This window comes from Galleria mellonella, unplaced genomic scaffold (genome assembly GCF_026898425.1).
Source record: "Galleria mellonella isolate WM207_F2 unplaced genomic scaffold, CSIRO_AGI_GalMel_v1 utg874, whole genome shotgun sequence".
Taxonomy (NCBI): Eukaryota; Metazoa; Arthropoda; class Insecta; order Lepidoptera; family Pyralidae; genus Galleria; species Galleria mellonella.
In genome coordinates this window covers 754,054-769,014 of record NW_026442167.1, presented here as the reverse complement: position 1 = coordinate 769,014, position 14,961 = coordinate 754,054, and the positions used below count along the sequence as shown (strand labels likewise).

Here is a 14,961-nt window from a genome sequence, read left to right as displayed (position 1 = left end):
GTTTATTTTATTTCGAAGTACCAAATTTTATTATTGGAATATAATGTATCAAATGGAAAGTAGGATTTATAACATAATGTTTTAAAAAAACTGGTACAAGTCCTTATTACTGACTGAAAAAAAAGTATTATTAAAATTGGTTTCCCACTAAGGAAGATTTCGCAAAATATAATAAATACTGGCCAACTAATTCAAGAGCATCAGTTCATAGTTTAACCTCGATTTTTATTTACAGATATTCACGTATGTTTTATACACACTTGTATCTGTCAATATCGGTCGATATCTGTAACCTATCTACAGATATCGACCTATATGGACTTTACGATAAAGTATTATCTACGCCTATGTGCTATTTCATTGTGTTAAAAAAAATAGTGCGATATGCGTATTGATAGTTATCAGCATAGTACGTGATACTCACGCAATTTTTCTTGTAGATAGAAGCATAATTATAGACAAAATTTATTATTACTTTCTTTACGGGATGGTAACCCAGCCTGCGATAACGGTATACGCTAGCGGGGCCAGTGAGGGATGATAGGTGAGAATGAAAAGGCAGCTCAGTTAGCCCATCGTGATTATTACACCTGGGATTTAGCACAATGGTATTCGAGGGGGACCACGTGGAGGTCGACCTGACAGGGTACATTGCTAGAAACGGGACTGGTAGTCCACATAACTAACAATACCTTTCCCCTCGAATAAGTATTCTTTTTTTTATGGATGAAAATAGTATGGTAACCCCGCCTGCGCTAACGGGATACGCTAGCGGAGCACCAGTGAAGGGTGATAGATGAGAATGAAAACAGGCCAGTTAGCCCATCATGATGAATTCATCAGGAATTAACCATGATAGTTTCCAGGGGGAACCGCGAGTAGGTCGACCTGGTTGGGTACATTGCTAGCAATGGGATTCTCAGCCTCCATTACTAACAATCCCTTCCCCCCTCGAATAAGTGTTAGGATATAGGTATAAAGGGCTTGTAAATGAAACGCTCGATATATGCAGATTGTTTATAATGTTTAAGAATCAATACAATCCCATTCAGATTGAGTGGCTTCTACATGAAATGGAAAATAACATGCATACAATTTCAAGTGAATAGCGTTATTATAGTATATGTAAAACCTATGTCCCTTATAATTACTCTGTTTCATATAACATACAAAATATAATAGGTAAATATCAAAGTGTAAAGTCAAAATGTAGTTACCTACATATAACAAAATCTATTTAACTGTTTGTTACCTACCGTAGAGGCATGCAGAGGTAGTTCGGTATGTTATTTAGTACTTACGTTTCATCAAAACAACGGATACTCCAAAGAACAATGCCGAAAGTTTCAGAATTTCTTATTCACTGTTGGGCTATTTCAGGCGTATCAAGTTCAAGAATAAAAATATAAAGTTTCCATAGGAGATACAATATTAATCAATGCCTGTTTAAATGGAAAACTCTGTATTTGTGGGTATATAACAATTAAATATATGATTAGTATGAACTATAAATATCCATAGACAACAAAATTCAAAACTATTATGTTCTATTATTATTAAAAGGAGGTAGTTTTATGAAACAAAAAAAATTAAGCTAAAAGTAAATTATTTTCTTTAAGGACTAAACGTCGGACCTAATTATAAATGTATAAGAAATTGTAGCTGAGTATAAGAGTTTCACATTATTTTGATGAAAAAAAAAATAGTAATAGTTAAATAAACCGTTCATTACATATGTAACCAAATTATGTAATTAAAAAGGAAATTGTAACAGTGACTCTATTTACATTTAGAAGCTTGACGCACGAAAACATACCTTGTTTAACACCAAGTGGGAAAAATTAAAGCAAAAGCCAAATTATCCTTTACACCAACAAACTTATACATTGGCATAGACAAAGTATTATGACTCTGCCGAACAGCGCCATCTAGTAACAAACTTAAGCATCAGAGCATGTAATATAAATGGAGGGAAATGACAAATATTGTAACATAGCAAATAATAATCTTCGTTATTGATTTAACAAAACTAACGTTTAAAGTAAAGCCAGTGGTTCAAATCTTGCCATGATACGTTACGAACGATAAATACGACTAACAACCAGTATGATACTAAACATTTTTTCAATCTATTATTTCAGATTTCTGAAAGCAAATTATGCTTTTAACAAAAATTGCAAATATAACCCGAGTATTAGAATTCAAGTACAAGGTCGGTTTTATATAAACTCTACCTAATTTTATTGTCTATGGCTTGATTAGTTTCTCACGACTGCTCAAAAAGGTAGGTCATTATTTTTACCACCGCTCCTTTTCATTACTAGGAAGTTGTACGAGACAGAATACAACAGTGTAAAAGAAAAAAAAATTGAAAGAAAGTCCTATAGCATACCGCGCGGCCATCCCATTGCCAGCTCTGTTAAGTTGTTTGTAACAGCAATCAAAGTGTAATCATCATGCAACCATTGTTAGTGTAAAGAATAAAAACATTTTATATACAAAAATAATTTCGCGATACCGAAATAATTATCGACAATAATATGCCTGAAAACAATTTCTTATACAGATTACATTATGCATATTTCAAAAGCACTAAAAAGAAATTAAAAAGAAAAATTTAGCTTACTACACGAAACATCGACCGGGTTAAATGTATATTGCATAACATCTATGTATTGTATTTATAATTAAATGCGTATAATTTACAAAAAAAAAAAAAAAAACCGATACCACGTTCTTAAAATGTTCAATTGTTCAAAAAACTTTCGCGCCATATAGAGAGATGCCATAAAATTATAAAGAAACAAAAAAAATCATAAAAAACACAAAAACAAGTTGATGCACCATAAAACGAATTGCAGTGCTATCGGTTCATCCAAACAAATGGCAGTATATGGTTACATATATGTTTGTTACCGTGCACGTGGGAAAGAGCAAGACACTGAATGTTGCTGTCCCATTCACACCTCATGCAGACGGCAACGATGACATATTTAACATTTATCGATAGCTTCGTATGCCATTTGTTTAGAGGGAGAAATTCAACAGAAATATTTATTTCTAGACAATAGAATGTACAGTTACTGGATCTCTTGAACAAGTCTGTATGTAACGGAAATTTCTATTTTATAGTAGTAATATATAAGAATATATCAAAACTCTTAGTCAAATGCTCCTTTGACTGATTATTAATTATGAAAGTAACATCTGTAAAAAAATATATATATATTTATTATATTATTAAGTCGTAGCACTTAACTGGATGATGTGGGATACGGATAAAGTTCCAAAAATAGCATAAATGTAACAAATTCAAACTAAGTGAATATTTTGACATGTACCTCGTCGAGCTACACTCTGTTCCTGCCAAACATTCCATACACACACACACACACACACATACACATATATCACTGGAAACAATGATGTAAACAAGATAATTTTAAAGTAAACAGCCCTATAATAATACGGTCCCATTTGGAATTGCTAGCAAGCCGAACAAAACAGCAGAGTACAGCTCAAAGATTGAAAACAAGAGAAAACTTTTAAACCCGGTCAAACGCTAACACATCCTTAAGACAGATTTATTCGGAAACTATTAGTACACAGTCGGGTATTGGGGTAGTATTAGACAACCATCTGATTTGTCGGATGATTTATATCTCTTACTAATCGAGCTATCAAATAACGCTTCCGATAAAATAGAACCACAATACCCTGTGCTCGAGTCTAACCTAACACCTAAAAGCTAGGGACAAATACGGTCGCAAAGGGGACAATTTAATAAATTGCCTAACTTATTTCTATAATATAAATGGCGCGAACCAACGATCGCAATACAGAAAATATTCTTTTTTTTTTATATGAATTACCTACATTTTCTTTTCAATTCTTAAACTATTACACTCATTTATTAAAAATATCCCATATCATAATTAAGAGATTTCCTCAAATATATATATATATATTATATTTATTAAGTTTCACAAACTTTTATAATATTCATATTGTTCCCTTTGCGACGAAAATTTTACATCGAAATGGTATTTTCCAATTATTATGATTACAGAAGTTTTCGAATAAGTACTATTTATTTATGAACTACGTGAGCCTCTGTTGAGGTAAACGATGCGTTTGTTGTATGACTCATTATGCCTATGTGAACTTCTTACTGTAAGCACGCACTGTGTTGACAGCACACCGGCCGACAGTACAGCCGGGCACCAGCCCAGCTGCACTTGGGGGAACCAAACGAGCGTGGTTGCTTCAGGTGGCGCTACACTGCCGAGCAGTGGGCACGCACCACGTATACGTTTATTGTAAACTCAAGCATGGTGTCAATTTTGACTTACACATGCGTTACACCAAATTTTAAATGGGTCTTGTCGTTAGTTTATAATTTTGCATACTGCCTACTACGAACCTTCGGTAGGTGGTTGAGGCGCCAATCTTGCATTTTGTCAATTTCGTGTCAAAGCCTATGATATTCGTTAGCTACACCGTTATCTATTACAATTTTGCTTCCGCGTATCTTTATTCCGCATTATATCCCTGACTTATAAGTCAAATTCAAGTTCAAAGAACTTATAATACCTAACAGTCTTTGGATACGTTTATCACTAAGACCCCTCTTCTCACACTTGTAAATACATATTTCTCTCCAAAATATATTTCGGAGTTCCAATTTATATTTTTTTATTTTTTTTTTTATTCAATATCTCTTTAAATATACTTCAACATTATTAGATGCAGTTCCGTGTCTGCTAATTTAAGTAACACTGTCTCGTATATATTTTTTTTACGGTGAAAAGACACCGATTGTGTTTCTGTTCGCATATGAAATATACGGAACCCCTGAACGGGCCGGTGCAGCCGACGCGTCGGTTGCACATGCGCGAGCGGTCGCGCCCGCCGGGGGCGGCGCCTGCGCGGGCGCCGCGCTCTTTGTTAATATTTAATCCATCATAAATAATGTTTGTACTCGCTCATTACGGTCAATACCCTTAACACTAAATATACATAAAAATATCACAGCACTATCGATTCACTTACACTAAAATCACGTCGCTTTGCGATGTAATTTTGAATATAATAATAAAAAAAGGAATCGAAATTGAAATGCACGGGCTTGCCGCCGGCCCAGCACAGCGCAGCACGGAACGACAGCGGCGTCGTGGCAGTCGGGGGCTCGGCGCGAGAGACCCCAATAAAAAAAAAAAAGTAAACGTTCGAATCATTTGAAATGTTTCCAAATTCAATTTTCAAATAGACACCATTTTATGGAGGTCCCATATCATCACCAGCCGGCAGCCTTGTAAAGCAAGCAACACAGAAATGCAATTACCAAGTGCCGCAAACAATACCAATATTTACAAAGCTGTGTTCACCGAAGTATCTTAAGCCTAAAACTTTGGATCGAATCAATCGAAATTATAAGACGAGCCGGTATACTATCACAAGCTCTACTGAATTAAATCGGATGCGGCAAACGTCCGCTCCAACGTGACACGTGTCATTTACAATTTACGAATAAAACACCAATCTGCATTGACTGCGCGAACGATCGCATGGCACAAATACATACACTACATTATATAGTAAGTTTTTTTTTTCTTTTTTTTATATGAAACGATGAATCCCAAAATATTCCTCTGTTGATATACTAAAGCACAAACTTAAAAAACTAAAATGAGGTAGCATTGTTATGAATATGATAAAAACATTATATGCACATAATGTTTTGGTGGGATATATGTTATATATTTATCTCGAGAGTTACATTAAAATAGTTCCTATGGATTACTGAGGTATATAATCGTTTCTGAATGAGGTAGCAGTGTGGCTCAGCAGAATGGCGATCGGCACTTTCGTTCGAATCGATTAAAACATCAAATGTATTTATTAACTTCATACAAATACAATGTATTAGAAACTGTTACTTTTTTTTTGGCAATATATTAAAATGATCGTATAAACTTACGGCCCCGTTCACACATTCGATCATCAATGATGATTCGCCGTTTAAATTACGAATCGTCAATGACGAATAGACGATTATATATAAAAATTGAGTTGTGCTATAATACGATTTGCCAATTTCGGTCATTGGCAACTTATACTAACAATATAAATGAAGAAATATATTACACAAAGACAAATTGGGACATTGGGACTCGATTTCGTGCCTCTAAAGCTGCCTCTAAAATTAAAAGTTTTAATTTGATATAAGAACCAAATCTTCATTCTAAGAACCAATATGAAATAAATTTCAAATGATTAAAATAAATATTTATGTATTTATTTTAAACTATAACAGTGATTCTCAAGCACTGTGCCGCGGCACTTTTGTGTGCCGCCAAATTTTGAAAGTGTGCCGCCAAATTTTGCAAATTTTTAAAATTTTTTGTCATAAACTATTTATGCAGTGTGTTGTAGTAAGTAAATAATTTTTATCTTTCTCTTTGTGTGCCGCCAAATTTTGAAATCGTTAAATATGTGCCGCGACAAAAAAAAAGGTTGAGAATCACTGAACTATAACATTTAAGTCGATTGGTACACATGTATGCCTGTCACTATGAATAAACTGCCAGTTTATCTCATATTGGGCTTGCTGGAACAAAATCTCTTTTCAGAGATGAGCTCGCCCCCTTGTGGACTTTTATATTTAATTACTATTCTGTCACAATACCTTTTTATGTACAATAAAGAATAATTTTAACTTGAAATCTATTTAGAAAATTACTTCATTAGAATGAAGATTTCGTTGTAAACCAAATTGATATTTTAATTTTAAACATAGGTTTAGAGAATGGTGTCACAAAATCGACCATGTTGTGTGTCAAAACTGAATCGTAAATTACGACGACTCACGATAACGGATCCGTTATTTTTCACGATTCGTAAACTGATAAAAGCTTGGCTCGTATTAATACACGACTCGTTGATGTGCGAACGAAACGTTAGGAAAGCCGAGACCGTTCCGCCGTATATATATATATATATATATATAACACTATTCGACTATTAGTTTCTAATGCAAGCCGTACACGTTACAGTCTACATACGAGGTAAACCTGTACAAGTCGATTACAGGACAGTTCAGTAAACTGAAGGACTTCTGTTTATTTCAGTGCTGTCAACATTTACAATATGATGTCCTTTAAAAAGTTGACTTCCAATTTTGCACAATTTAAAAAACTACACTTGTTTTTTAAGCAATTTAGAATGGCAAACAAGCTAACGGCCCACCTGATGGGAAATGGTAACCGTCAACTATATCGTCATAGTCGTAGAATACTGACGGATCTTTATATGTAATCTTCGTCAGATCCGTCAGTATTCTACGACTATGACGATATATGAGCAGTACCATGGACATAACAGAGTATACTGTTTCGCCCATGATACCGCCCATGCGTTGCCATTCCTGAGGACTCAGGTATTATTCGTGTGTACCCTGTAAATAGACTGTATAGATAGACCTGTGGAGTAGACCGCAGCGTAGACGGGCGCGGCGAGAGGGGCTGCGTGTTCAGTATATGTCCGTGTTCATGAGGGAGAGGTGCACGGTGTCGGCGATGTCTGCGTACGCGAGCGGGCAGTCTTGCAGCTTGGCCAGCACGGGCGGGTCCCAGGCGCGCGGCGGCCGCTGCGCCAGCCGCGGGTCGATGTGCGGCAGCGGCGGGTCCAGGTCGATGACCGCGCCGCCGCCGCCGCCGCCGCCGCCGTCCTGCGCCGACACGAAGTCCGGCCCGTACTCGCGCGGGAACCACACTGACGCCGACGTAGAACCTGACCCTGTGCATGCTGCAGAGAGACAAACAATTATTAGGGGTAAATAGTGTATCGGAGCAGCACCAGCGCCAGCACATTTACACTGTCTGGTCACACGAGATACACGTAAACGCTCACCATAATAGATAAGGGGGAAGGGATTATTAGTATTATTAAATAAATAAATAAGTATATAATAATATATATATATATATATATATATATATATATATATATATAATCCATGAATCCATCCATATGCATGGCTATGTTTCGGTTTGAAGGGTGGGACCCTTCAAACCTATGGCATGAATTTACTGGGTACAGAGGAATAACACCTGAGTGCTCAGGAATGGCAACGCATGGGGGGTATCATGGGCGAAACAGTATACTTTGTTATGTCCATGGTACTGCTCATGTCATATCATAGGCGACGACTACCACTTTCCATCAGGTAAGCCGTCAGCCTGTTTGCCATTCGAAATCGCATAAAAAAAAATAGTTAAGACTTACCATTTATAAGACTTACCATTTATAATAGCTTCTAAGTCATCGGATGAGGCGTTAGTGAGTTCAGTGAGGTCGCTCATGACGTCTAGCGTGTTTGCGGAGTCATACATCGTCGCGTCCTTCTCCATCACTGCTGGGCCGATGGTGTCAGACTCGATCGTACTCTCGTCAGACTCATACAGTTTGCAACTAAAGGCATCCATTGATATCTCTGAACTCATTGAATCGACTAAATCATCTATTTTATAACTGTCTGGAATAATATTGTTTGCCTTTGTCTTCTTTGCTTTCGGATCAGCTGCATTGAACACTTCATTGTTATTCTCGAGTGCAGGCTTCGCAAGGTTTTTGGAATGGATATTGTGTATTTTACGCATATGTTTGGACCAATTGGGGGCGCTTGCAAACGATTTCGGACACTCGACACATTTGTACGGCTTCAGACCAGTATGTATGTTGAGGTGTTGCTGTAACTGGTACGACTTCACGAAACTCTTTTCACAGTAGCTGCATTTGTGCACACGTTCCTTGGAATGTACCTTTGCGTGCTCCACTAGACGATTTCTGGCATTGTACATTCTTCCGCAATCTTTGCATATGTGTATAACGGCTGAGAAGTGCTGCGGCACATGTTTCATGATGAGGTATTTTTCACTGTAATTCTTCTTGCAGACCGGACACGAGTACTGCTTCTTGCAGTGCAGGGGGACATGCTTCTCGCAGGCACTCAGGGTGGTGAAGTGGAGACCGCATTGCTGGCATCTATGGTCATCAACTATTTTATGTTGACGTTTATGGAGGATCAATTCTTTTGGCGTTTGAAATCTGAAAAAAATATTAATAAAATATTTATTTATAAAACTTAGATTATATAGATAGAATGTTGGAGAGATTCTAATGTTTCGCCACAAAATCTCAATGTGTGCATGAATAGGATGGTTAATGTTAATTTATAACTCAGAATAAAAGGGAAAATATATTGCATGATTAAATTGAAAAACGGTACAAAAAATACTTATGAATATTTTTAGTGAATAAAAATATTTGGAATGATCTTTAGTGATTTTATTTTTATTTTAAATAAAATATTTGGCGCATATAACAGAAGTTTACAAAATAATACAAACTTAAATTATAACATGCAAGTACATTAATGTATTGATCGAGTAAACTTGTAATTGTAACAAATAAACTATTACTTTGACTTGTATACTTGTATATATATTTAATAATAATAATACACGATGCTCGGCGAACATCCTTGACGCGCTACAGAATCGTGGCAGCCCCATCAACACCCTGAACGCGTTATTATATTGGATACCGAGGTCGCTGTAGGATTTTTGAGTATATATAGCCCACAGGTTGCATGCATAGAAAGATGTGCAATATGATAATATTATATCTAAGACTTATTTGTTTTAAAATAATTGAAAGGGGTCATTTCAATTATTATTATTGTAATTAATACATGTATATTTTTTTTTTATTCTAATTTTTGTTAAGACTTCAGTAAACCTGGGTGGTATATTAATTTATAAGCAATATTTATAGATGTTATATCAAATCGGAAAAACTATCCCCAATTCAGTTTTAAAAAATAAACTTAATGTAGAAAATTTTTAATCCAACTTCTTGCAACATTTAAAAAAATGGCGCAATTTGTTTTTTGTTTATGTAACTTAGAATGGGACACAAGCTGACAACCCACCTGATGGAAAGTTGTAACCATCGGCTATAGACACGAGCAGTACCATGGATGCAAGAGAGTATACAGTTTCGCCCATGTTACCCCTCATATATTGCAATTCTTGAGGACTCAGGTTGTTTCGGTTTAAAAAATCTATAAAATAGTACATATATATATATATATATATATATATATATATGTACTATTATTTCATATGTAGATATCCTAGACATCCATTCAAAATTCGATTGAGATAGGTATTTTTTATTATTACTATCGTTTCACAGTTTTGTTTGACAAAATGCCGTAATATCGGATCATTGCCACTAACGAAAAAATCTGTCAAAAGTGACAAAAACAGGTCTAAATTGATTCAGCCAAATGTCACTTCAGCTGAATGAATTTAGACCTGTTTTTGTCACTCAGTGTTCTATCTTTATAATCTAAGATTTCATTATTTTCAAAAGATGTGTAGTAAAGAAAGGATGTATGGCTTCAATACTTACATTTCTTGACATCCTTCTACAGGACATTTAATATGCTGAATGGCGTGAACCTCTCGCAGGTGAACACGGAGGCGGGACTCCGACATAAAGCCATGGTCACATTGCATGCATGTGAATGGCTTGTCGGTCACTGTGTCGCTCGAGTGGAAAGCTTCTGTGTGAAACACTAGCAGAGAGAGGCGGGAGAATGTTTTTCCACACTCATCACACCTAAAATTAAAAAAAAAAACATGTCATGTCCTTATCTCTATTGTAAAGTTGTTCCTTGCAAAGTAAGTTAATATCAACAAACACTTTTCTAGATCAACCGAATTGAGCACTTGTAAACAACAAATCATGCATTACAATGTACTGCTTGATAACACAATCGGAAAGACAATGCCATTTTGCATTTTTTTTAATATTACTATGGTGGTAAACAAATTCACAGTCGTCTAGCGGTAAACATGGTTACCATAGCCTATGGACAGGATATGTTACAGGATAACACCAGGAATTTCATACATGCATAGCCTACTGATAAGAAACCTTATTATGCCCTTTTTGAAGAACCCCACGATACACTTTGTTGAGTTTCATTGTTTTGTGTTTCCAGCCTCCACAATTATTATTTTTAATAATTGCAACATAAGGCATAGACAACGAATAAGTAGTTACGGTAGAGTAGGCCAGAGGGCGCTGCATGATTGTCTTTGGTGTGTGTGAAAAATGTAAGATATATGGCTGAGGAAATTGTTGTAAAATATAAAAGAAATAAAAGTATAAGTGGATTTAAATACGTGTTTTTTATTGCTTGGTGCAAGTGCTCATGCTTCATTATATCAAATATTAATAAAAATATCAATACAGTTTCCAGAGAAAACCTCTTCATGAAGATTGTTTCACAAAATGAGTGTTCACAGGAGGAAGCTCTTTTGAAACCACAATGTGCATGACCATTTTTGTTTTAGGGTGTGGATGGATTTACAAATATTAGGAAAAGTAAGCAATACTTCATCTCAGTAAAAAAACATATTGACTATATGGCAGCCAAAAATAGGTAACCACTCAAAAAAATATTCATAAGGAGGATACTAGGTTACACAAGAAGAGATACAAAAAAAAGCTACAGAGCTAAGATCCACAACAGGATGGGAAGAGGTCACAAACAAAGTTGACTGAAATGGAAGATAGATAGGACATATGTTAATAGGTAAGTAAATAGACCAATATTGTAACATAAAGAATTCTTCAGTACAAAACTAAAAGGAAAAGAGGCTGCCAATATGAAAGATGATCAGATAAGATCTAACTCAGGACAGCAAGAGATAGAAGAAGATGGAAGATGCTAAGAGAGGCATTTGCATCAACATGTACACCCAGTGACTGTTTTACTGCATAAGTATTATATTTATGGTCAATTAATAAAGGCTTTTAAATTGAAATTTTTATATAGCTGTAAATTTTTAATTACCTTAATGTATGTACAATGACAGCAATAGAAACTTACTCATATCTATCCTTAGCGAAATGATCATAGCAGTGACTCCCAAACAAGAAGTATTTCTCATATGCTTTCCCACAGATGTTACATGAGTATACTTTATTTTTATCACTATGTTCCATAGAAAAATGTGTATCAAACTCAAGCCTGTTCTTAAAAATATTTTTGCAGTAACAGCACCAAATGCCACCAATAATGTCTATGGAGCTATCTTTGGGTATAATGGGCAATTCTGTATATTCATTCCCTGATGGGTAATCATTGTTAAGTACTGTGCCAAAATGCTTAATCAGATGTTCGGAAGCAGACAATAAGTTTGGTATATTCTCATTGCATATAGGGCATGAGTAGAATATCTCGCAATGTTCTTCAATATGTTGCTCACAGCTGTCTATGTCGTTAACTTGCTGACCACAACTGTGGCAGTCGTATGGGGGGCTCTTATCATTTTTGTGAATAATTTGGTGTAGCTGTAATTGCTTGGCTGATGAAAATCTGCAAAGTAAGGAATGGTTTGTATATAACATCAATTTTAAAATTTTGCTAAGAAATACCCTGATTGAAGCTTATATGTGTATGACATAGTAGGCTATGTTAGATTATAAGGAAATTGCAATAGGAAGCCTCTTTAAGGCAATTTTTTTCTAAATGTTATATTTTGCATGCATTGTTCTTATTAGAACAATAATCAAAATAATAATTTCACCACTCCCTATGATTTTCCATACATATAATAATCACATTATGAAACAATAGATAATAGAACAAGTGAATTATTAAGTTTCAGTTTAAGCATGTTAATAATATTTTAGTAATTCACATTTTAATATAGTTATTATTTAATAAATATACACACTGTTGCTTGCATGATGGACAAAAAAAATTGTGTTTGGTGTCCATATGTTGTTTGAGAACGCTAAATTTTGAAAACACTTTGGAGCAAGTCTCGCATCTGTGAACAAATAATGAAACAAATAAACACATCACACTGCCAGATATTCATCCATTGTGAATGGTCTTTCCTCTTCTGCATTGATAGGATAAAGTGGAATAAGAAATACCACAGAATGACTCTAATTCCTGATCCCAAAATTAGGAAATCCTAAGTTATAGAACCTAGATAATGAACATGTAAATGTACCATTGTGAACAACCAGAGCTAAACCAACGAAAAAACAAAAAAACTGTTTATCTATTAAAAATATCTCGATATTTTGTCATTTAAAGAGAGAGAATTTTTGGTATTCATGTCTATCACAGTGGAAGATAAGAGAATTTTTTAGAGTAGAAAAAATAATCTTTATTTAGAACAACTGACACATCTTTTCATCTTAATTTTTCCTCTGATAACTTTATTCCATAGCAGTTTTGTAATTTCCCATTCATATAAAATAACAGAAAACTTTATGAATACATTTTAAAAAGTGAAATAGAAGAAATAAAGTAAGACTGGCTGAAAGAGACTTAATTTCTTTGTTGTCCCCCCTGGAAACCTAGTACTGGAACTGGTTAAATCTTGCAGAATTCATCACAATGGGCTAACTGACATACTTTCATTCTTATCTATCATCTTACTGTTGCCTCACCAGTGTATACCAATAGATTTCATTTTCAGCCATAAAAAAAGAAGAGGAAGACAAAGAAATATTTAAACAAGTCAAAATAAAATTACTTACTTAAATTTATCTTTGGTGACATGAACCAGATAACAGTGTCCATGGAAGCTGCGGTAACCTGTTATCTCCTTGTGGCATACGACACATGTGTAGACTATCTCACTTCTCCCTGTATCATGCTTCACATAGTGGTTGTCATAATCTTTTTTATTTCCAAATGTTACATGGCAGATGTGACATAAAATGCCTCCAACTATATCAATAGTGGTCAGTTTGAGGGATTGCAGTAAATCAACCGACTGCGGGTCTGCGTCGTCCGCTCGCCCAGCCGACGTTGAGGGGGAAGCCATGGTATATGATTATTATTAGGTTTGCTCCATCTATTGTAACTGTTTCATGTCAAATGGATATTGGTGGCGCTGCTATTGTAAAAATCATAATAAAACTGTATTTCGACCTGCAGCTACATGTCTATGATGTTGTTTCGTGTCTGGAAGACAAAACATATGATAGCTTTAATGCCGGCTCGACCTTGGACGACAGGTAAAGCAATCTAGCAATCTATCGATGGTAAACATAGAATATTATGAATAATATAGTGCAATTTTAACGTGTTTGATATATCAAACATGTAATTTCAAAGTTACGAATTTATCAATATAGCCGCTTACATGTCATTGAGAAATTCATAGGTTGGTCCTGTTCAGCCATTATCGGATGCAACGTTTAGGAGTCATGAAAATACTAATAATTCATGAAAATACTTACAAAACAAATAGTAAATACTTGAAGAAATGCATCTGTTATGTATAACACTACATTTTACATCACAACAAACGAAATAAAAGATAAAAATTTCTAAAATGTAATGCCGGATAGCAAACAACGCCAAGAAAACGTGTGGAGTTTTTTTTTTTTCTGTTGTTTGACAGCAATTTGACAGCGGGTCATTATTCTACATAGATGAAAAAATACTAAAAAAACTGTACTGTTTTTAATCTATTTTAAGCACGGTATGCGGAATACTAATTGGATATTAACAAAACGTCGGAAAGATAAATTTTTTATAAATTTATTTTGCTATTTGTCATTATCATAAGATTAAAGCAGAGATTATTTTGTTTTATAACACAATGGCACCCCATCGGCATGCAAATAAGCTTTTTTTGTAATAATGTGCCTATTTTGATTTAATTTATGAAAATTGTAGGAGTCGAAAAAGAAGTAGGTAGATAATAGATACATAAAAACAATTCCAAAATCTTTAGTATATACCGTAAAAGGGGTGAATAGACACAAAATCGACCTTCACACTTTAATTTCTTCATTTTGTTAGACAAATTGTCATATTTTACGCATTCTACGTATTTCTGATTTTTTAAA

General features: G+C 34.9%; 1 protein-coding gene across 1 annotated transcript; it reads right to left on the bottom strand.

The window, feature by feature from the left end:
• Positions 1-1,005: 1,005 nt before the first annotated feature.
• LOC113519072 (zinc finger protein 708-like) lies at positions 1,006-14,490 on the bottom strand. The gene is made up of 7 exons (XM_052902159.1): positions 14,347-14,490; positions 13,639-14,068; positions 12,819-12,914; positions 11,969-12,457; positions 10,480-10,689; positions 8,303-9,108; positions 1,006-7,806 (listed from the first exon to the last, which is right to left on the bottom strand). The coding sequence occupies exons 2-7, from the start codon at positions 13,926-13,928 to the stop codon at positions 7,532-7,534; spliced, it is 2,166 nt and encodes a 721-aa protein (XP_052758119.1). The 5' UTR covers positions 13,929-14,068; positions 14,347-14,490; the 3' UTR covers positions 1,006-7,531.
• Between the last annotated feature and the right edge of the window lie 471 nt (positions 14,491-14,961).